The following is a 25,366-nucleotide window of genomic DNA, read 5'->3' as shown; positions in this document are numbered from 1 at the left end:
GCCGATGGACCTATGGCAGGCCGGCCGAGGGTCTTGGATATGAGTACGCGGATATGTGTCCCGGCTGGCTGGTTGTCAGGCCGAGACCCCAGGTGACAGGCCGATGGGTTGCATCGGCTAGACTGTCTAAGTCGTTGAATTGGCTGTGGATATCCTTGACCTTGCTCAATATGTTGACTTGGTCAGCGGTGCAGAATATGCCCCATCAGAATTATTGTCGAACAATTAGAACAAGGGATCGGTATTGAGATCGGAACAGAAAGGACCAACAAAGTCTTTAAGATAGTAGAAGGATCTAGAACTTTTCAGAACCATTTGGAATCATGTAGAAGTATCCAGAATAATGTAGAACTATTTAGAATGTTCTAGTTTAGTTGTCCTTCGTCATAATCATAATACCCAAATTTCAATACATTATTATTAGTTTATTACTAAAATAAGCATTTTAAACTCCTTTCTTTTTTAAAAAAATGTATCACTAAGACATGAAAAATTTTCTTAATTATTGCCTTATTGGATTGGATTTGATCTAAAATACTTTTAAAAACTTTTGCGTAAAAATAAAATAGTTAGGTTTTAAGAAATTAATTTATCTTTTGCGTAGTTTTTAGCATAAATATTAAAATTATTAGTCATAACTCACACTACGGTGACACGTGATATTAGAACTATTGCCTAAAAAGTAACATACTTTTATTTGTTTTGTATTTTAGTTTAATTTCTCACAACCCATTAAATATGACCTCTTGTCCTTCTTGTTTATGTGTTTTGCGTCATTTTTATGGTTTAGTTGGGTAATTTGATTGTTGGCACATTGAGGACAATGTTGTGTTTAGCTTAGGGGGAGAGTGCATTCGCATATTAGTTAGTTTGCATTTAGTTAGTATAGATTTAGTGAGAATTTTTGAAAAATCTGTGTGAATTTTTTCTTCTAATTCTTTGCTTATCCTACTTATGCCCTCTTGTTTGTCCCATTTTTGGCTTGATAGCTCTTGATTCGCTACTTATGACGGGATATAGCATGCATGAGGATGAAGATGGAAATTAAACCAAGTAGGCTTGATCTTGACTTTTGGCAAGCTACAAAATTGGTAAGGTAGAACCTCCTCAAAGTTCATTTCATCTTTATTTGGTCTCACTTAAGTGAGTGGTAGGTCTTCTTATGGTGTGTGTTTCATCAAAACGCACAAGTATGGTTCTCATTTCATCTCTTTAAGCATTACTTTCATTTTTTTTTTGTCTAAACCATCCGGTAATCCGAACCACATTGGGCCGATTAATCCGGATTTCGGGGCGTGTCCAAGGATTACGATATTTAAACCCCTCCCAATCGCAGTTGTGGGGGATCGATCCATGAACCTCCCTACCAAGCGCAACCTCATGCTATCATCACCAACCAACAATTGGTGAATTAGCCCATTTTCTAGCAATTGATGAGCTACCAATTTTGTATAAATTTAATAAAATAAAAAATTCAATATTACCGTGCATGTATTATTATTTCCACGACAAAAAAATTGAGAAAGTTGATAAATTGAAATCATTAGATTTGTGGTGTAAAAAATATTTTTATTAAAATATATTTCAACACATTACTCAATTTTCTCGATTAATTTTCAGTTTTAACTTTTTTGTTTCTCAAAGCAAAATACAATGATGACAAATGTGAACAATTGATGAGCTAGCAATTTTGTATAAATTTCTTTAAAATAAAAAATTCAATATACCGTACATGTATTACACGGGGTCTAAACTAATTAAATATGATACATTGTAAATATACATTGCTAATTATATACTCCCTCCCAGTCACTATAATGTTTCTTCTTTCCCAAAACGGATTATTCAACTAATGTTCCCCTTTCCATTTTTAGAAACTTTTACTCTTATTTTATTCATTCCTCTCTCTTATCACCAAACCCCACACAACTCTTTTACTTCTATTTTATTACTTTCCTTTATGTTTTGGCCCCACAATTCTTTATTTAACTAATAATAATTCATCCATCTCTCCTATCACCAACCCCACAGAACTCTTTTACTAATATTTTAATATTTTTCCTTAAGTATCGTGTCCATATCAAAGGGGAACATTATAACGACTGGGAGGGAGTATTATTATTATTAATATAATCTTTTAAAGTTCAGTTCAATTCAGTTTAGTTCAGTTCAGATAATTTCAGTCCAAAAGAAGAGGGGCGAAGAAGTGGGCACCGCACATCCTAGACGACAACCTTTTTGGCTTCCCTTCCCATTGCTATATATACTTTACTTCTGACTATCAGCTGATTACAGTCAAAATAGTTTTCTCTCCTATCAAGTATCATCCAGCTTCTCAATTATTAAGGTCCTCTTCACTTTCCTCTTACTTTCTTTATTTTTAATTTTTTAATTTTTATGAGTACTTAACACATACACTGTTTCAAGATGATCATCTTATGATAATGCAGGATTGCTTCTTTAGAAATGATATTTGTCATTATTCTTTAGATTAATTTTTATGACTACTTACTTAACGCACACTCTTTCAAGATGATCATCTAACTATTTGACCCATTTCATGTTTAATACGGATAAATCCATCTTACACAAAAATTCGTGTTTAGCTTTTCTGATGTAAAGATCTTTGTTAGATATCCGAGTTGAAAATGGCGGTTATTTGTGTTGTTTGAGTTCATGTCTAGACATTTCAATACTCACTCCCTTTTTTCTTTTCTGATGTAAAGATCTGTCTTTGTTTTGGATACCATATTAAAAGTGAAATAGAGGTAGTATTTGGTAAAAATGCTGCTTAAAGAGTGTCTGATACTTTGATTGCTTTGCTGGTTTCTCTTAATCGGCTTTTATTCTTATGGTCTGAGACTTTCAAGTAATGTGGCATATGGGTGCATATATAAACTCCATATAGACAAGTAATAAATTATAGGGATATTCTACATGGTACCCCTCAATTTTTCGACTTTCTACGTGATAGCCCTACACTTTTTAAAACATACATGGTACCCCTAATTGTTGTCATTATCACTAAGTGTACCCCTAAACTTTATTTTTCGTCAATTAAACTCAGTTTTAGGCGTTAAGTGATTACTTGGACGCGTAACCGAGCTTGTCATTTATCATCTCATGACATAATGACTCTATTAGGCTCAATATCCATCTTTGGACGTGATAATTTGGCAAGGAATCAATAAATTTTCCGTCAAAAACTTTTTAGCCCATATATATCAATAAATATTAGGATCGAGATGGATATTGAGCCTAATAGAGTCCTTATGTCATGGGTAGACTTGGCAGTGGGCCGTGCTGGGCCGGCCCGCGTGCCGGCCCATCGTGCCACCTCCAAAATTTGGCCCGGCCCAGGCACGGTTAATGGGCCCATCGTGCCGTGCCGTGCTTGGCCCATCTTCTCCATCCCTAGCCGCGCCCGCCTCGTGGCACGCACATTTTCGTCTTTGTAGTGCAACACCCATGGGCTGGTCGTGCCTTGTTCATGGGCCGGCCCATCGTGCTATTTTCCTTTTTTTTTGTTTTTTTTTTTTTTAAAAACAAAGAACTTTTTATAATAATTGTATGACTTTAGTACTTTTTGTTGATTAATATAATAATTTAACTAAAATATACTCCGTATATTTTATTAAATATTAATGTAATTGATTACTTGTATTTTTAATATATTCGATTTAATCAAATAATTAAGAAACGATGAAAAAAAAGAGTTTTTTATTAAACGATTAAGAAACAATGTTAAAAAAAATACCTCAATCTTTTATTAAAAAAGCATGAAACGATATAACTACACGTCTACAAGTTTATTCAATTAAAAAAAACGATGAAACGATTAAGAAACGCTATTAATCTAATTGTTTTATATAAGATTTTTATATATTTATAAGTTATATTGTAAAATTATAAGAAGTATATAAGAATAAAGATAAGTAGAAGAGAATAAGAGATGGATTGAATTGTGAAGAAATGAATTGAATTAAGTTTGTATTTATAGAGTTTGTAATTAAAAAAAAAAAAAAAAAAAAAAAAAAACAGACGAAAACAGACGACTAGCAGCAAGTACCAATGGTACAAATAACAAAACAGAGCCACGGTACAAAAAACAGAGCAACGACTATAATTCTCTACCAACGACTATAATTCCATGGGCCACCGTGCCAGTTTCGTGCCGCCCACCGTGCCGCGTGCGTGCCGTGCCAGGGCCGTGCCGTGCCAGGGCACGATGATTTCACAAATCTGCCGTCGGAGCCCGGTTCTAGCACGAACGTGCTGGGCTCGTGCCACCTCGATTCTGCCACCGTGTCGGGCCGTGCTCGTGCCGGCGTCCGTGCCTGGCCGTGCCGCCCAACGTGCCGAGCCCGAACTGTCATCTCTAGTCATGGGATAATAAATGACAAGTTTGGTTACGCGTTCAAGTCATTACCTAACGCCTAAAACTGAGTTTAATTGACGGAAAATATAGTTTAGGGGTGCACTTAGTGATAATGACAACAATTAGGGGTACCATATACAAGTATGTTTTAAAAAATATAAGGGTACAAAGTAGAAAGTCGAAAAGTTGAGGGGTACCATATAGAATATCCCTAAATTATATTTCCTTTACTATTCGAGAAAATTTTGTGAAATTTTTACCATGTCCAGTTTTTTCTCTTCAATTCTGGACTATCTAAACACTTTTCTTGGTTATCTCTAGCGACATTTCTTTACCTACTCTCATTATACGGGGAAGACAATCCCTTAGATCTTCCACTAAGGATGGTTGAGATTAAGCAACAAAATACACTTAACACTAATTAGTTTCCTATATACTAATTAATCAACTTTTTCTCTCTAACTTTAATTATACATTCACTAATTGATTATTCTACCCAATTAAAATTATTTTTTGCCTTCTTATATTTTCAAGTTTTTACAAAAAACAATTTTGAGAGAAAGTTGATACAAATTTTATGACACTTTTACTGTTTTAAAAGTGTAATTCTAACAAAAAAAGTGTAATTTTAACAAAAAGAAAGCGATTTTGACGAATATTATTTTGAAATTTCAAATTTTGAAGCAACTTTTCGACAAATTTTGCTTTTTACGACAAATTTGAAATTTTGAAGCATATTTACGTCAATTTTTGAGACATTTTTTTTTTTCAAATTTTAACACAACTCATTTTAAATTGAGTGATTTATAAGTGTAACTTTAGTCTTTTAAAAGTGTAACTTTAGTCCATTAAAGTGTAATTTTAGTCCATTAAAGTGTAATTTTAGTCCAGAAGTGTAACTTTAGTCCATTAAAGTGTAATTTTAGTCCAGAAGTGTAACTTTAGTCCATTAAATTGTAATTTTAGTCCAATAGTGTAACTTTAGTCAACTAAAGTGTAATTTTAGGCCATTAAATGGTAATTTTAGTCAATTGAGAGTATAAATCTCTAGTCCATATTCAATGTGTAACTTTAATCCATTGAGAGTATAACTTTAGTCCTTTGATACTCAGAACTTTAGTCCATTGAGTGTAATTTTAACAGAAAAAAGTGTAATTTTAACAAAAAAAAGTGTAATTTTAATGGAGAAAAGTATAATTTTAACTGATAAAAAGTGTAATTTTAACACAAAAAAGTGTAATTTTAATAGAGAAAAGTGTAATTTTAAGTGAAAAAAGTGTAATTTTAATAGAAAAAAATGTAATTTTAACAGAAAAAAATGTAATTTTAATGGAGAAAAGTATAATTTTAACAAAAAAAGTGTAATTTTAATGAAAAAAAGTGTAATTTTAATGGAGAAAAATATAATTTTAACAGAAAAAAGTGTAATTTTAATGGAGAAAAGTGTAACTTTAATAATAGAGAAAAAAGTAACTTTAACAGAGAAAAGTGTAATTTTAATAGAAAAAACTGTAATTTTAATGGAGAAAAAATGTAACTTTAATAATAGAGAAAAATGTAACTTTAACAGAGAAAAATGTAATTTTAATAGAAAAAAATGTAACTTTAATAAAGAGAAGTGTAACTTTAATCGACATAAGTGTAATTTTTACTATAGATCTAGGTTTAATTTTCAAAGTGTAATAGATCTAGGTTTAATTTTCAAAACTAGATCTAACTTTTTCATAATTTCACCGACAATAAAAACAACACACAAAATACGAAGAAAAAAATAGTACAAGAAACCAAAACCGAAAAAATAATTGTGATTACAAGAAATAGCAACACCACCACCAACAATTACAAGAAACCGAAAAAAATAAATGTGACTACAAGAAAAAAAATGTGACTACAAAAAATAAACCGAAAAAAAATAAATATACCCAATAACCCCACCAACAACTACAAGAAACCGAAAAATAAATGTGACTAAAATAATATAAGATCTATTTAGTAGATCTAAGACTAAAATAAAAAGTAGAGATATGAAGGGAAAAAAAAACGTACACAAAAACACCCAGATATGAAAAAAAAAAAAAAAAAAATGTCGACCGGCGGTACGAATGGTGGCCGGCGGTGGTGGCCGGTGAGGAAGAGAGGGGTCTTTTAGTTTTGGGGATTTTTTGGGTTTTGGTTTTTGGGATTTTTTGGGTTTTTGAGAGATCTGGGTTTTAGAGAGGGAGAGAAAGATTGAAATTGTGTGAGATGAGAGAGAAGATATTGGGTGGAAAAGTATATATGTTAAGATTAGTGATTAATTAGGATGTTGAGATTTAATTAGGATGAGTAGAGAGATGAGAGTTTAATTTAGCCTATTAATCTTTTTTTTTTTTTTTTTTTTTTTTTTTTTATCTTAACCATCCATCTCCCTCATCCAAAGGCCCTAAAGAGGACTTATGGACTCACACGAGGTGGACTTAGGCTCTGTTTGGTAAAACTGACTGAAAAGGTACTTGAAACCTAAAAAGGTACCTGAAACCTGATAAAACGACTGAAATTAAAAAGGTACCTGAAAAGCTAGCTAAAAATTGGAAACTGATAAGGTAGCTGATTAATTGTAAAGTGTTTGGTAAAACTAACTGAAAAGGTAACTGGTTTTTTGTAAAATGACATAAAAGGACATTAATAATTATAATAAAGGATAAATATGTAAAGTAGAACATTTCAGCTACCTAAAACTTTAAAAAGCTACCTGGAGTAGCTTTTCATTTCAGGTACCTGAAAAGTCATTTCACGTACCTGAAATGACTTTACCAAACAGCACTAGGTAAAATAACTACCTGAAATATTAGTCAAATCAGGTTGCTTGGTCAAATCAGGTACCTGAAATGTCTTGCCAAACATAGCCTTACTTGATCTTAACTCTATGGGTGCATATATAAAGTCCATATAGACAAGTAATAAATTATATTTCCTTTACTATTCGAGTAAATTTTTACAATTAGTCTTGCTAAAGACGGGTCGAAGCAAGTGACGGATAATTCCACTCACAAAACGGATAGGGGGACAAGGTGGGGGCATCCCCATGTGCTTCCCTCTCTCCTATATTTGGGTCATTTGTGAGGGAAAATGGTATCCGTCACTCCAAAGTGACGGATATATGCCGTCATAAATGAGATTTTGTGAAATTTTTACCATGTCTAGTTTTTTCTCTTCAATTCTGGACTATCTAAACACTTTTCTTGGTTATCTGCAGTGACATTTCTTTACCTACTCTCACTATATGGGGAAGACAATCCAGGTGTCTGGTTTCCCATCTACTGTGTCTGTAGAACAAATCAAAACATATTTGGAGTCTCACACAGGCGAAGGAACGGTTTATGCTTTGAAAGTAAAGCCGTTTAAGTCTGGCAAGGGCAGAGTATATGTTATAGTACAATTCACTGCAGTTAAATTTGCACGTGTTATCATGAGTTTGTGTGAACGTCCTAAGAAATTATGGTTTCAAAGTAACTATTTGATGGCGCGGGAGGTGGATCAAGATATTGTGCCTCGACCAAGAACTAATCAGCATAAGATCGAGAATATAACACTGCATGTTGGATGTAAAGTTGCAAATGATGAATTCGTTAAATTTTGGGAGGCACCTGATGTTTCACTATCATTCGTCCATAGTCTGAGAAAATTGTATTTTGAGCTTAGCTCCAATTCCAAGGAATACAAGCTTGAACTATCTTACGAGAGTATTTGGCAGATTGAACTGCGACACCCACCTGGTTGTCACTCAAAGTATCTTCTGATCCAAGTATGTATCTCAACCTGACTGAGCAATTATATACTATATTTTTTGTATGTAATAAAAAAAGTCTTGGCTTAGAGTTCAGGCTATAGTTGCCTAACTTGGCATGAATATGGTAGACTATAATAAAGAATCTGATGGGGTTGAGTGAACCCTGTCATAGTTTTTGACTGCATTCCTTTCATGGCTTGGTTAGCAGATCCTTGGAAGGAGGATGTTATATTTCATGACAACCAGTATCACCTTGCTTGCTGACCTATTACTGTAAACTGTCTGATTTCTGTCTCTCTTGGCACCATTCTTCGTGGATTTACAAAACGCTATCCTGACCTTGCTTACTCAACCAGTATCGCCCACAACTTTTAGTTTTAAGTGTTCACAAAACATCTTCGTTTTACCATCGTGTTCCCCTTTTCTCTGTTTTTTGTTGATCACACGACAGTCCCATAAAACAGTCCATGTTAGCCAACCCCAAATCGCTTTGGGACTAAGGTGCTGTTGTTTTTATATAGCTGAAGAAATTATTCTGCTGTCAAAATATACCAACTAACTATTAACCATATCTTATCACATAATATCTCCACCTCACAAAATCAAGTCAATCCTCCATAATATATCAATCAAGTTGTCATATACTGTAATTATAGCATTTATATTGTATTTGTAGCAACTGCATATTCTGTAAATCAATTTAGCATCTTTTGTATAGGCTCCCTTCCTTATTTATGTAGTATAGCTCTCCTATATAACGTAAACTTCTCAGTCATCTAATACACACAACACTACAACAAATAAGGTAATTGGCGACCATATAAGGCGACTGAGAACAGTCGCCATTAAGAATAAAGCGACTAAGGCCCGTCGCCCGCACTTCGTAGCTAGGTTTGGTCGCTTTTGGCGACAGCCTTCGTCGCCAATTTTGGCGATCGAATTTTTTTAAAGCGGGCGACCGAAATTGCCGCCAAAATTGGCGATCATTAGTCGCCTTTTTAGCGATCATTAGTCGCCTTTTACAATCCACGTCATCTCCATATATTTAGAATTGGCGATCGATTTTGGTCGCCATTTTGGCGATCTTTTTTTGTCGCCATTTTGGCGATTTAAAGTCCGCCAATTGCACCGTAATTCTTTCCGCCGCCAATGTCCCTAAAATTAATTCATGATCGAGAGACTTAGCGACGGTTTCCCCGCCAAATGCCCGATGATCCGTCGCCAAATTTACATTTTTTTTAGCCAAAAATCGTTTTACGACCTAGCCAAATACGTAAAAACCTGCAAATAAACCAACACTTCCAGCAGAGAACACATGGGAAGCCAACACAACCAAACTTGATAAAGAAAATCATGTTCCATACACACAACTACGAGTTCTACGAGTTTTGGTCATCTAACATTATCCGGGAATAACATGTTCTCTAAAAAACTACATAACAGGGAAACTTGCTCCCGCTCCACTACCACCTCCAAAATTAGGATCTCTAGGATCCTTTGGTTGCGGGCGCCACCCAGTGTTGCAATTGGCGAATAAGGAGTTCATCCGTTCCATTTCCTCCTTCATCCTCCGAATTTCAAAGATCTCTCTCGGCATCCCGCCTCTCCCTCTCGGCATCCTGCCTCTCCCTGGCGGCTAATTGAGCTTGGAGCACACTCACGACACTTGGGGTATAAGGTTGTTGTTGGGAGGAAATTGACCCTCTTCTTCTTGTAGGAGGGTAGAAAATCTCCTTTGCCGACCCGGCTCCATACACATCTCCTCTTTGGAACCCCTCAACAAGATCAAACCATAGCTCATTGTCATCAATTTCCGGGTTGTTCTTCCTACGGACAAGGAATTGTTCCTAAAAATTGATAAAACATTAATGGTTAGAGGTTACTTATCTAAAAATTGATAAAACATATACTTTAAAAAGCTAAGAAATTTTTATTTTTTGACACTTACATATAACTGTTGATCTTTTTCCTTCGCGAAGATCAACTTGCCCTTACTTGTCTTCTTTGCGTGAGTGTCAACAAAGAGATCAACAATCGTGGGTACCTTACCCTTATTCTTCTTGGTCTTCCGGAAAAAAAACAAGGAAATTGTTACTCAAACATGATAATTAATGAGACTAATTAAATTAGAAGACTATTAAATTAAAAGCTAAGACAAATAACTTACATCTAACACCACACGATCATGAAAAGATTGAGACCCTCCATAATGAGTAGGCTCAACTTCCGCGTCCTTATCTCCTCCTTTCCTGTTGATCTTGTTCCGGGCCGATGCTTCTTGAACTCAGGACTGTTCCGGTACTTGGTATATTCCTCATATGACGAACCTGTAATCAATAAAATAACAATTATTAATTAATATATTTTCAAAATATGTAATTAATTTTAACTAATTACGGGTATTAAAAGAAACTAAATACCTTTCATGAAAGATGGCGCATTCTTCCTCTTAGACACCTTATACATGTTGTCCCTTAGCCTCTTCTTGCCAATGTCATTATACCTTTGCCAAACTAGGCGCTCAAGGTCGGTTGGCCAATAGAACACACGCTACAAAAAGTAAACACATAGATGAGAAACAAATTAATAATAAGGTAAAAAGAATAAATAAATTATATTTAATAATATATATTTTATAAATAGATACCCTAAGTTGTTGAACCACATCTCCTTATCTTCATCACTAGCGTTACTCCAACAAGTAACGCCGTGTGTCATGTTCTCTTGGGTGCTATTAGTCACACCACGAACAACTGTTTGACTTCTAAACCTGAAATCAAACATGTTAAAAACATAATTATATAGGAATAAAAAATAATGTATAATTAACATATGTCTAAAAAAAGTCATTTATTACTAAATAAAAAAATTACAAAATAGAATGAATAAAAAATTACCATAGACCATTCGGATCAAGGATCATCCTGCCGTCAGTATGTCGGGGTACACCAACCTCCTCCTCCTCCTCCTCACTCACCTCCGTAGTAGAACGGTCAACGTCCTCCTCTTCCTGGGAGCTACTACCTCCCTCACTATAGCCTCCGCCGCCTACCTCTTCCACGAGCCATGTGTACTACAATTGATTAAAAAGTGTTAGCAATTATTACAGGATAATTATTATAAGATACAAAAAAATAAAACCTAATAAACAGGTATAAAAGAAAAAATAAAACGCTAATAATTGTTTCCAAATTTTGATATGTATACTTTCAATACCTTCTCTTACTCATCATCATCATCATCATCCTCATCTTCTTCTTCTTCTTCTTCTTCTTCTTCTTCTTCTTCTTCTTCTTCTTCTTCTTCTTCCTCCTCTTCTTCTTCTTCCCCCTCTTCTATCTCATCCCTCTCCTTATCATTCTCTTCTTCTTCCTCTTCTAACTCCTCCTTCGCTTCTATCTCATTTGCATAAATAATTTCATCATGATCAACTGGGGACAAAATCTGCTTTTACGATACAACCTCTTCTTGGAAAAAAAGATGTATCAACTTCTGATCGTGCCTTTGTTTTAAAAACGGCCCACCATTGCTTTTGTTGTCTATCATTACTTGTGCTCGGAAGAGATGCAAAATAAACTTGATGAGCTTGTTGTGCAAGTATAAATGGGTCATATTGAGAGTAGGTCGAGTATGATTCACTTCCACGAGTTTGTAACGATCATGGACTCTCGTTCCAGCTACGGAATTATCCCTCCATTGAATCTTGAATAAGACGGTTTTATAACTCCGATCCCGGCCATTGTAGCACAACTCAAAGATATCCTCTAATATGCCATAATATTCATTGCCATCAAGAGAAGAAATAGTAACGCCGTAGTTGCATTTAGCCTTACTTTTGCCATAGTCAAATGTTTGAAACTTAAACCCATTAATTGAATATCGATTCCACGTCACAACCTTTCGAGAAGGACCCAAAGCCAAGCTTCTTATCACATCATCTTGAATATTTAGCTTACATACATGCTTCCGAAACCAGGCTGGAAATTGATCCTCATGCTTATGCCAAACATCCTCTCTGTTCACATTAGGGTGTTCTTTAATGAAATCTGTCACAAATTGAGCTTCATATGGCTCCAAAACCTCACAATTAGATAGCACATAAAGGTGGGCACGGTTATACTCCTTGTCATCCAGAAATCTTGTTCCCCCAGCTGATGAACACCCTATTTCATCCTGCATTTGGAAACACTTGGGTATACTTGTGTTTGTGTCTAGTTCATCCGCTTCATCAATATTCAAGTATTTTGCTTTGGTCTCAATATGTTTTTCAAAATAAAGAGAGCAAAAATTGGCAATCTCTTCCGTTAGGTAGGCATTGCATATAGAACCTTCCACACGAGCTTTATTACCAATTTTTTTTCTTGACATGATTAAGAAACCTTTCGAAAGGATACATCCACCTATATTGGAAGGGTCCACCAACTTTAGCTTCATATGGCAAATGGATAGGTAGATGCTCCATCGAATTGAAAAAAGAAGGCGGAAATATCATCTCAAGTTTACACAAAATTTCTGGTATTTGGTCTTCTAAACGACTCATGTCCTCAACTGATATCGTGGAGGAACACAAATCTCTAAAAAATTGACTTATTTCTGTAACTGCATTCCAAACTATAGTCGGGAGTAAATTTTTAAAAGCCACGGGTAATAAGCGCTCCATGAAAACATGACAATCATGACTTTTCAACCCTTTCAACTTCAGTTCCTTCAAATCAACACAACGGCTCAAATCGGATGCATATCCATCGGGAAACTTCAAGTTTCCTATCCAATCGCACAATACCTTTCTTTGAGCTTTGTCAAGAGTAAATATGGCTTTTGGTTTAGCCACATCCTTACGAATATGAAGTTTAGGACGATCACAAAATTTCTTCAATTCTATTCTTGAATTAATATCATCACGTGTCTTTCCTTTTACATCCATAATCGTATGAATAAGTAACTCAAAGAAGTTCTTCTCTATGTGCATCACATCCAAATTGTGTCCCATCAACATTGTTTTCCAAGAGGGAAGCTCCCAAAAATACTTCTTTTAAACCAACCATTTTTTTTTTTTTTTCAACTCTTTAAACTCTTCTTCATCCCATCGACATTTGTTGGCAAATCACGTACAACCTCCCATATCTCATCCCCTTGGAGTCGAACCGGAGCATTGTCACGCACCTCCTTACCTTTTAAGAAAGATTTCTTGTTCTCTCTATGAATATGTCCATCCGGTAAGAAGCATCTATGACAATCAAACCAACTAATTTTTTTGGAATTAGGAAGATAAAACGCTTTACTCCTATCCAAGCAATAAGGACATGCCTTTCGCCCGCGTTGCCCATCCCGATAGCATACCATATGCGGGAAAATCATTTATAGTCCATAACAATGAAGCTCTTAGTTGGAAATTTTGCTTCTTCGACACATCAAATGTTTCTACACCAACTTCCCACAAATACTTCAGTTCCTCCACCAACGGTTGTAAATAAACATCCAGATGGTTTTTTGGGTTATCAGGACCGGGAATAAGTAAAGAGAGGAAAATAAATTGTCTTTTCAGACAAAGCCAAGGAGGTAAGTTGTACGGCGTGGTCATTACGGGCCAACACGAGTAGTTTCTACCAAACTGGCCAAAAGGGTCAAACCCATCTGTACACAAGCCAAGTCTCACATTGCGAGGTTCCTCGGCAAAATCGGGATATAACCTATCAAAACGCTTCCACTCCTCCCCGTCACTCGGATGACACATCTTTCCTGGTGTACGAGGATTTTCTTTGTGCCATCGCATTTGGTTGGCAAGATTTTTCGTGGCATACATTCTTTGAAGTCTAGGAGCTAATGGAAAATAAATTAATGTGTTTTCTGATATTGGTTTCTTTCTCTTTCCACTCCTTTTATTACCCTTCTTCCCCTTCAAAACAATATTTCCTTCACTTGTCTCATATCTATCCCTTTGACATTTCTTACATTTGTCAAGCAAAGCATCATCTTTCCAAAAAAGCATACATCCTTTAGGACATGCATCAATCTTTTCATGTGGAAGTTGAAGACCTTTGACCACTTTCTTTCGGGTCATAACATTATTATCGGGTATAACATCCTCAACCAACGTAGCAAGACTATCAACGGCTTTAAATGGCATATTATACTCACATTTTAAAGAAACTATCCTGGATGCAACTTGTAACAATGTCATTCTACTCCCCTCATATAAGGTTTTTTCGGAAGCACTTAGCATGTCAAAAAAAGCTTTTGCTCTTGGGTTTGGTTGTTCTTCATCAATCATTGGTACACGGTCGTCATTAATGAAATCATTAGACTGAAAGGCATCAAGTACCATTTCTCTATATGGGTTCTCATTTTGTTGGATTTGAGGCTCTTCGGGATAATATTTTTCTCCATGGGAGATCCAATTGTAGTAGTTTGGAAAAAAACCATTTGTAACAAGATGCTCTTCTACTTCAATGTCAAATAAATATTTTAAGTTTTTACATTTAGTACAAGGACACCTAAGTTTATGTTGTTCCAAATCATATGAATCTTGACATCTAGCAAATTCAATAAATCCACGAACTCACTTTACAAATCTAGCGATTGGACGTTTCTTCTTATCTACTCTTTCTTCGTACATCCAGCTACGTTCAGATCTCTTCATTTTAATCTATAAGCAATATATAGTAAACTAACCATTTTAAATAATAATATTTAATTTCAACAAAAAAAGCAATGGTTATCTCATCCTCCATTTTATGCTAATTTCAAGATTTCAATTGGGTCCTTATCACTCCAACCTAAACCCATCAATGTACGTTTCAAGTCACTAGCAAACACACATTTGTGAATTATTAATGAGAAAAAAAATTAAAAACAATTCCCCTTAGTTCTCCAAATACACAATGTGGAAAAGATACATATTCCACATATGTATTCAGAGAACATTGGAGAAAATTGCAACCAAATTCTTTTCTCATTAATAAAATCACAACTATGTTTTTACTACCTAAGTGACTTGAAACGTACAAAGACAATCCCAAAATGGGGACTATTCAAGAATTGCTCATAATGAGTAATTCTTGAACGGGTACTAGGTCATTATATATTAAACAAGTTGTCAAAATTATAAGGCAAATTTATACAATCCCCTAATCAAATGACATTACTAATTTAACAAAATTATAAGGCAAATTTATACAATCCCCTAATCAAAAATGACATTACTAATTTAACAAATTTATACATCATGCTCATTCTAACTTAATTTGGTTAATTATAAGGCAAATTTATACAATCCTAACATTATACTACCTTCATAAAACTATACTACCTTCAACAATACTACTTCAATATTACTAAAACTAAGTTACTACCTTCAATAATACTAATATTATCAAGATAACCTTCAATTACATCCCCTAATCAAATCACATTACTAATTTAACAAAAACCCCAATTTCTAACCCTAATTCAAATTAATTAACAAAAATGCTAATTAAATTACAACTACATACATTAATAAGCATCACTAATGTATAAATTACAACTAGATACTAAATAAGCATCACAACTTAAACAAAATATGAAGGATTGAAGTAATTAAATCGATTTGAGTCGAAAACAAACCTTTATTAAAAACAAAGGGTCGGTAGTGATGTGGTGATGTAGTGTGCGGATGGCGGCGGCGAGTGGTGGCGTCCGGTGGTCGTTGTAGTTGGTGGTGGCGTCGGGTCGTCGGGTTTCTTGATGATTTTTTTTTAAGTTGATGGTAGAATGAATGAAGGGGACGGGGTGAAGAAACGGCAAAAAAAAAATATACAGAGGATTAGCGATCGTTTTTGGTCGCCAATTTGGCGACGGAAATGGTCGCCAAATTTGGCGATCATTTTTTCGGTCGCCAAATTGGATAATATTCTGTCGCCCTTAGATTTCATACGGATTTTTGGATAAAAAGGTATAGTCGCCAAATTGGCGACAGGTAGTGGTCGCCCGAGTTTTTTTTTCTGTCGCCAAATTGGCGAATGTAGCATGTCTGTCGCCTTTGTCTTGTTTTCTTGTAGTGCAACTTTCTCATATCAAACCTTGTGTCTTATATGGTATCTACGAGTCTCCAACGATCCAACCCCTTTCACCCTAAACGCCGTTCCTTCAAACGCCAATATCAACACCCTTCTTACCCGTCTTCCACCATGACAAACACCCACAACGACACCATCATTCCCAATCCACACAATGCCGACAACCCTCTCACGGCCCCAAACCTTGCTCATGTTGTCAAACTAACACCGCTCAACTACATCTCATGGCGGTTTCAACTCACCAATATTCTTTTTGGCCTTAGCCTTCTCGGATTCATTGATGGATCCAACCCGGCCCCTCCTCCCACCATTGTCGATGACGCCAAAAACGAGGTTCCCAACCCTGCCCATTTGTCTTGGCTAAAGCAAGATGGTCTAATCCTAGGCGCCCTTATGGCACCATCACCTCCGCCCTACAAACCCTAATCGTACGGGCAAAAACCGCAAAAGATGCCAGAGATATCCTGGCTCACACCTACGCTAACCCATCGCGTATACACATACAACAACTTAAAACAAAATTTGATTCGATAACCAAAACAGCGGATCAAACCATAACTGATTATATTCATTCTATCAAAACATGTGTGGATCAACTTGCTCTTATGGGCAATATACTCGATCCTGAAGACGTCATTTCGAGGGTTCTCAATGGCCTCGAATATGAACTCTATAAACCAGTCATTGACACGGTCCGAGCTCGTGACACACCAATCCCGTTCGAGGCTCTCCATGACAAACTCCTTCAGCATGAATTGCTTACCAAGCACCAACCCACCACCAACCTCTTTAACCCATCTGCAAACCCGGCCTATCGTGGTCAGAACAATAACCGTGGACAATATCGCCACGCATCCCAAGCTGCTTCGAACCAGCAGCATGTCGCCACCAACCATGCTGCATCCAACCTCAACCCTCGCCCTTTCAAAGGCCGTTGTCAATGGTGCCGCGAAGTAGGCCATGTGATTGCCAACTGCCCATTATTTCGGAAATTATTTCCGAACATTGTATTTCCTGCTCCCTCGCACACTCGCCAGCAGCAACCCGCACACCAAGCCCACACCTTTACCACCACACCCGCATATCCAAACCCCAATTTCCTCCTGGACAGCGGAGCAAGTCATCATGTTACTCATGACTTGGATACCCTCGTCTTTCACTCTCCATATACTGGCCTTGATGATCTCATCATAGGAGACGGTTCCTCCATACCCATCGCCAATATAGGTAATTTCACTTTAAACTCGCTTAAATTTACTAATGTGCTTCACGTCCCAAAAATATCGAGAAATATTCTTTCGATTTCTCAATTATGTCGTGATAACCAAGCTTATATTATTTTTTCTCATTACTGTTTTATTGTTAAGGCGGGCGATAGCAACGGGAACCATTCTTCTCCAGGGCCAAGTAAGTTAAAGATGGAGTCTACGAGTGGTGTCCTTCACGACCAACCGTCAATGCCTCTGTTAAAGGACCCGCTTCGTTGTCTTGGCATCATAAGTTAGGTCATCCAACCTATGATGTAATCAAGATTATTAATAAAAATTTGCCCTTTTCTATTTTAGATTACTCTCACTGTGAACCATGTCAAATTGCAAAAAGCAAAAAACTTCCATTTTCTTCTTCTACGTTCAACTCAACCGAACCACTCGAACTTGTGTTTTCTGACCTTTGGACGAGTCCAGTACTCTCATTTGACCACTACAAATATTACATTATATTTGTGGACCATTATAGTAAATATATTTGGATGTATCCATTAAAACGAAAATCCGACACCACCTAGTTATTTTTACAATTCAAAGCACTTGTTGAAAAACATTTTAACAAACCTATTAAACATTTCTTGTCCGACAATGGCGGGGAGTATATTAAATTAAACACCACATTACTTAATAATGGCATTTCCCATTCTACATCTCCCCCGCATACTCCCGAGCATAATGGCTATGCGCAGAGAAGACACCGTCATTCAGTTGAAACGGGCCTTGCCCTTCTTAATCACACACAGATGCCCACCAAGTACTGGCCCTTTGCATTCAGTACTGCAACTTATTTTATCAATCGCCTACAAACCCGGTCTCTCAAAGGCAACTCTCCATATTTTGTCATTCATAACAAAAAACCTACCTATACCAACCTACATAATTTTGGTTGTCTTTGCTATCCTTGGCTAAGATCAGACACCACCAAACATAAGTTAGAAAATCGCTCCATTCCGTGTGTATTTGTTGGTTACTCCACCACTCAAAGCGCCTTTCACTGTCTTGATCCAAAAACTCATTGTATATACCTCGCGACATGTAAAATTCTACGATGATATCTACCCATTTGCAAATATATCAACTGAAACCTTACCTTCTCCCTCTCTTGATGATGAGTCACCGTGCCTCTTCCCATACTACCTCCCTCTCCTGCCACATCGATAACAACATCGTCCACCACTCCTACTCAACCCTCTTGTCCTAAACCACCTGTCCAGTTCGTCTATTCCCGACGAGCTCCCCTCCAGCCCAACCCATCTGAAGAATCTACCTCCACCAATGACGCACCACCTGTCGACTAATCGACACCTACTTTCACTGTTTCGCCACAACCATCCACCACCGCTGTTCCACCCTTATCCTGTCCCAAACACGTTCCTGCTCCGGCCAGAACTGTCACCACAAGATTTGACAACAACATTCGCAAACCAAACCCAAAATATGCGAAGCTTGCCCATCTCTCCACCTCGGTCACAAGTCTCCCTAATACTGTAAAACAACCACTTGTCCTTCCCCATTGGCGCCAGGTAATGCAAGAAGAATATAATGCTCTTACATGAAACCACACATGGACTTTAGTTCCCCGCTCTTCTGCTCAAAACGTCATTGGCTGTAAATGGGTGTATCGAAACAAATTTAATCAAGATGGAACACTTAAACAACACAAAGCCCGTCTTGTTGCTTTAGGTTTTCATCAACGACCGGGCATTGACTATTCAGAAACCTTCAGCCCCGTTATCAAACCCACAACTGTTCGCTAAATCCTCTCTTTAGCTGTCACCAAAAACTGGCCTCTGCGTCAACTTGATGTCAACAATGCCTTTCTCCAAGGTACCCTAACTGATAGTGTCTTTATGACACAACCACCCGGGTTTGTTGACCAAACCAACCCTGACTTTGTTTGCAAATTAAACAAGGTTATTTACGGACTTAAACAAGCTCCTCGAGCTTGGTACACCGAGCTTAAGACTTACCTCACTACCATTGGTTTCATTCAATCTATCTCTGACTCCTCTTTATTTATTCTACAAACCAAAACGACTAGTCTTTACATGCTAATTTATGTTGATGACATCATAATTACCGGACCAAATTCAACCCAATTACACAACTTCATCACTACACTCTCCAACCGTTTTTCACTCAAAGACCTAGGACCGTTATCATACTTTCTTGGCATTGAAGTTACTCCCAATGCTCAAGGTCTCCACCTAAGTCAATCTAAGTACATTCATGATCTTCTTACAAAATACAACATGGCAGATGCCAAACCAAACACCACTCCCATAGCAACATCACCTCCTCTTCTACGCGAAGACAACAACTTCTTACAAAATACAACATGGCAGATGCCAAACCAAACACCACTCCCATAGCAACATCACCTCCTCTTCTATGCGAAGACAACAACCCTATTCACGATCACTCCAACTATCGAGCTATTGTTGAAAGCCTACAATATCTCTCTCTTACTCGACCTGACATTGCATTTACTACCAACCGTCTTGCTCAATTTCTTCACCATCCCACTACCACCCATTGGACAGCACTAAAACGTCTTCTCCGTTACCTTCAAGGCACTCAAACTCATGGCATCCAACTCTACAAAACCACCCCTCTTTGTCTTCACGCCTTTTGTGATGCAGATTTTGGAGGTGACAAAGACAACTATTTCTCGACAACTGGCTACATTGTTTATCTAGGCCGCAATCCGATCTCCTGGTCTTCCAAGAAACAAACCGGCATTGCCCTCTCCACCACCGAAGCCGAATTTCGCGCTGTTGCCTCTGTAACCACAGAAACTTTATGGCTACGCAATCTCCTTTCTGAAATAAACATTACTGTCACTCAACCACCTGCCATCTGCCATTTTCTGTGACAATATCTCTCCCACGCTCTATGCCAAAAATCCAGTCTTTCACTCCCGGATGAAACACATGGCAATCTCCTTTCATTTTGTCAAACAGCAGCTCCAACTCGGTCAAATTCGCCTCTCCCACGTCGCAAGCAAGAACCAACTCACCGATATTCTTACCAAACCACTTCACAAGCAGCAATATCTTGAGTTACGAGACAAGCTTGGACTTACCACAAGGACGTCCAACTTGAGGGGGCGTATTAACCATATCTTATCACATAATATCTCCACCTCACAAAATCAAGTCAATCCTCCATAATATATCAATCAAGCTGTCATATACTGTAATTATAGCATTTATATTGTATTTGTGACACCCCTCGATGAGGCAACTAAATATAACTAGTAAATCGTGGCGGAAACACGAGATTTTTAAAACTTTTAAGACTTCTATCGAAGTCCAACGCGGGGTATCACCAACACGATAAATAAGTTTAAATAGTTAGCTTTAAGTTTACAATACAAGTCTATTTATTGGGGAAAAGATATCCCACGAATTAACATAGATTCGAAAAGCAGGTGAGTCTATTAAGTGATAACTAAATAAGGTCCAAGGTAAGAACTCGCTAGCTCACACGGTCTTGCCCACTTAAGCTTCATCACCAACCTGTCATTCATAATAAATATGAAAGCCACGGTCGGTGGGGAGTAACTCGAGGTTCTCCCACCACAATATGTCAAAATACAAGTAATTAGGAATGTAATTAAACAAACAAGCATGAGGATAAATACTTACGGTAACGAGAGGATCATGATTAGTATACAAAATGCAATAAGAGTAGTTATGCATAAATGTGAGAAGAATAATTAGGTCCAACGGTCAAATATTGACTCAACTCAAATGTAAGACAAATTACAAAGTATAGACTCAAACAAGACAACCCTCTAGACTCCAACCTCTTGGTAGGACGACGATCATAATACGGTCCTAGTCTAAACCTGGCCAGACTCTCGGGATGGACGACACCCGATTCGACAAACGATACCAAATCGTATCCAAGACTCGAAATATGGTACACCTAACCGTGCCCGAAAGTCGAGTAACCTCAAGCGGAACCTTGTCACCTAACCGTGACCCCCGGTCCGAAAAAGGCGGAAGGAAAAATAGCCCAACTCGGAAACAATGGCACCTAACCGTGACCCAATGTCCGAGGGCAAATAAATAGGGAAAGTCGAGTAGTCTCACAATGTAAAACGTCACACTCGGGTCACAAATACGAGTGGAAAAGATTGAACAAACATAACGTAAACAATTCATGTGAAACATGCATAAGTATAAAGGTATGAGAATCATCAGTACTCTCTGCGGTGTGACCCTTGCCACGCCACCCACCGCAGAGGATTCATGCTAAGGTGAAAAATGTCAAAATTAGGTGAGGGTGTATTCTCTGTAGGGTGGCCGCCAGTCCACCGGCAGGGATACAAGCTAAAGGAAAACAAGGTCAAAAACATGCAATGCGTATTCTGCCGGGTGGCGGGCTTTCCGGTCCACCGGCAGAGGATCCAGTTATAGTCAAATAACTTCAACATCTCACATTGTGTATTCTCTGCGCCGGTTGACCGGCTGCCGCCCACCCGCCAGGGGATACACCCTATTCTAAAAGACACCAAAATCTCAAGTATACACGCTAGGTTGGGTTGGGTAGGCTGCCCACCCCACCCGGGGATTACAAAGGCTTAAATCTCCATTTTTATGAGTCGAAATGCACAGACGCGCTGCCGGTTGGGTAGGCTGGCTGCCGCCCCCACCGCAGAGGATCTCTGTCGCGAGAATGCATCAAACACTCATCTAAAGTCTTCCAAATTCAACCATCTTTCATTTAATCATTTCATACTTCTCCAATATGATGAATACTCATAAAATTACCACTTTTAAGATGTAATTAACATATGGGGTTGTTCATTAATCATTAAAAAGAAGTTTAATCATGTAATTATGAGAGGATTCCTTTAAGACAATCTCATATTTCACCATATTAGAACAAGGCATGAAATTACTCATTAAACATGTGAGAATCATCATACAAGTCATCTACTCAACACCAAATCACCACAAGGCATGAAAGACACCAAATTTAACATTCATATGAGTTTAATACTACATAATTCACACAATTTTAACATAAAAGTCGAGTAACCCATCACCGTTACCTTTTTGCACTTCAATCTTCTAAAGACTCGTCAATGATGTAGCTATCCTCCTCCGGGTTGTCCAAGTTCTCCCCTAAACACAAAAACAAAGGTATTAAGTCAAGAATCCACATCCTTGTAAGATGAGAATTTCGAAATAGAGGAAAAGATGGCAACTTTCTTACTTAGAAAGAAGGGAAATGAGAAAAGGAAGAGAATGGCGCGAAAAGGAACGAGATTGGTGAAGAATTGAGTGAGATATGGTGATTTTAGGGTTAGTAATTGAAGGTTCAACAATGGTGGGGTGGTTGTTGGGAAATTTCAGAAATTACAAGTGAGGGAGATGAAGTTGTGAGGGTTTAGGTGAGGTTTTGTGTAGAGAAAAGAGGGGAAAAAGGCCCATGAGTCAAGTTAAGCCCAATAACTCAAAAATGAGTCGGATCCACTAGAATTTTCGTCCCAAGTCTACTATAACTCGAGTCGGAGAATAATATTATTAAAATCTACACTATTATTACCGTTACACGGCTACGGCTATATTTTATGAAAATAAGCTTTAAATAATAATTATTTAATAAAAATTACTTAAAAGTTTATTCAAAAATATTAGGAAAGCGCGGGTGTTACAATCATCCCACCTTTTAAAAAGTTTCGCCCTCGAAACTTGAAACGAAAAGGTATTACCTTAAGAAAACAAACTAGGGTACTTGACACGCATGGAAGCCTCCGGCTCCCAAGTCTCTTCTTCTACATCACCACACTTCCACAACACCTTCACCAAGGGCACCACTTTGCTCCTTAGCTTCTTCTCCTTCTTATCCAAGATACGAATCGGTCTCTCCTCGAAAGAAAGACTAGGCTCAAGCTCGGGAATCTCATTTTGCAACACATGACTAGGGTCGCTAATGTACTTCCTAAGTTGAGAAACATGAAAGACATCATGAACTTTACCCAAACTCGGGGGCAAATCCAATCTATAAGCCACGGCACCAATCCTTTTTATCACTTCATAAGGTCCAATGTACTTCGGACTCAACTTCCCTTTAACTCCAAATCTCTTTACTCCTTTCATCGGGGACACTTTCAAGAACACCTTATCTCCAACTTCAAACTCCAAGGGTCGACGGCGAACATCGGCATAAGATTTCTGTCGATCTTGGGCGGCTTTCATTCTTTCACGGATGAGCTTCACTTGATCAATCGTCTCGTCTAACTTGTCGGGTCCTAGATCACGAACATCACTTGCTTGGTCCCAACAAATTGGACTACGGCATTTCCTTCCATAAAGGGCTTCATAAGGGGCCATCTTGATAGAAGCATGGTAACTATTGTTGTAAGAAAATTCCACCAAAGGTAAGCTCTTCTCCCAACTAGAATGAAAATCAAGGGCACAAGCACGCAACAAGTCTTCTAGAGTTTGAATTGTCCTCTCGGATTGTCCATCGGTAGCGGCATGAAAAGCGGTACTCATCAACAACTTACTACCCATAGCATCTTGCAAAGCTTTCCAAAATCTTGAACAAAACCTCGGGTCACGATCCGAAACGATCTCCTTAGGAACACCATGGTAACGAACGATCTCTTCAACATAAGCACTAGCAAGACGGTCTAAACTCCAAGTTTCTTTGATGGGGATGAACCTAGCACACTTGGTCAACCTATCCACAACAACCCATACGGCATCCTTTCCACCAACGGTCTTAGGCAAAGCCATAACAAAATCCATGGAAATGGACTCCCACTTCCATAAAGGAACATCCAACGGTTGTAGCAAACCACCGGGTCTCTTATGCTCAATCTTCACTTGTTGACAAGTAAGACATCTTCCAACATATGACACAATGTCATTCTTCATGTTAGGCCACCAAAACTGAAGCTTCAAATCTTTATACATCTTGTCTCCTCCGGGGTGAATCGAATAAGGGGATAGATGAGCTTCATCTAGAACTCTCTTCCTCAAATCAACGGCATCGGGCACAAACATACGTCCTCGGTAACGGAGGTAACCTCTAGCGTCAATCTCACAATCCTTTGCTTTCCCTTCAAGAAGCTTGACTTGAAAACTTTTAAATGTAGCATCGTCCACAAGGCTATCTAGAATCTCACGGTGAAGAACGGGCTCGGCAACCATAGCACTAAGATAATCAAAACCACTCTCCACAAGTTGCAAACTTAGCTTACGAAACTCGGCACAAAGGTCGTCGGGGAGCACACGAATGACACTCAAGGAATGAGTAGACTTCCTACTAAGGGCATCGGCAACCACATTTGCCTTACCTTCATGATACAACAACTCCATGTCGTAATCATTCACCAATTCCAACCATCGTCGTTGTCTCATATTCAAATCCTTTTGGGTGAAGATGTACCTCAAACTCTTATGGTCGGAGTAGATACGGCAATGGACTCCAATGAGGTAGTGTCTCCACATCTTCAAAGCATGAACAATGGCGGCTAACTCCAAATCATGAGTGGGATAGTTCACCTCATGAACTCTCAATTGTCGCGAAGCATAGGCAACAACTCTTCTATTCTGCATGAGAACACAACCCAAACCCATCTTAGAAGCATCACAAAACACATCAAAATCAACTCCATCCTCGGGCAAGGTCAACACGGGAGCGGTAGTCAACCTCTTCTTCAACTCTTGGAATGCACCTTCACAAGCTTTGGTCCACACAAACTTGGTCTCTTTCTTCAAAAGTTGAGTCATCGGTCTAGCAAGCTTGGAAAAATCTTTCACAAAGCGACGGTAGTAACCCGCCAAACCCAAGAAACTACGGATCTCACCAACATCGGTTGGACTCTTCCACTCAATCACGGCTTCAATCTTCGAAGGGTCTACCATGA

The 25,366-nt window shown here is 37.9% G+C and overlaps 1 protein-coding gene and 1 long non-coding RNA gene across 2 annotated transcripts in view; one reads left to right on the top strand and one right to left on the bottom strand.

Annotated features, from left to right (window-relative positions):
- Positions 1-2,284: 2,284 nt before the first annotated feature.
- LOC141598911 (RNA-dependent RNA polymerase 1-like) overlaps positions 2,285-25,366 on the top strand; it is a 35,292-nt gene continuing 12,210 nt past the window's right edge. The window contains exons 1-2 of the mRNA XM_074418733.1: positions 2,285-2,347; positions 7,614-8,162. Coding sequence (XP_074274834.1) covers positions 7,641-8,162 — 522 coding nt within the window. The 5' untranslated portion in view covers positions 2,285-2,347; positions 7,614-7,640. The remainder of the gene's footprint in view (positions 2,348-7,613; positions 8,163-25,366) is intronic.
- Positions 9,737-10,692, bottom strand: LOC141598912 (uncharacterized). The gene is made up of 4 exons (XR_012523671.1): positions 10,568-10,692; positions 10,315-10,474; positions 10,096-10,212; positions 9,737-9,994 (listed from the first exon to the last, which is right to left on the bottom strand). It is a non-coding gene; the product is annotated as an uncharacterized LOC141598912 (long non-coding RNA).

Source organism: Silene latifolia, chromosome 9 (assembly GCF_048544455.1).
Source record: "Silene latifolia isolate original U9 population chromosome 9, ASM4854445v1, whole genome shotgun sequence".
NCBI classification, from domain to species: domain Eukaryota; kingdom Viridiplantae; phylum Streptophyta; class Magnoliopsida; order Caryophyllales; family Caryophyllaceae; genus Silene; species Silene latifolia.
Note: the sequence above shows the minus strand (reverse complement) of the source record. Positions and strands in the feature narration are given on the sequence as shown.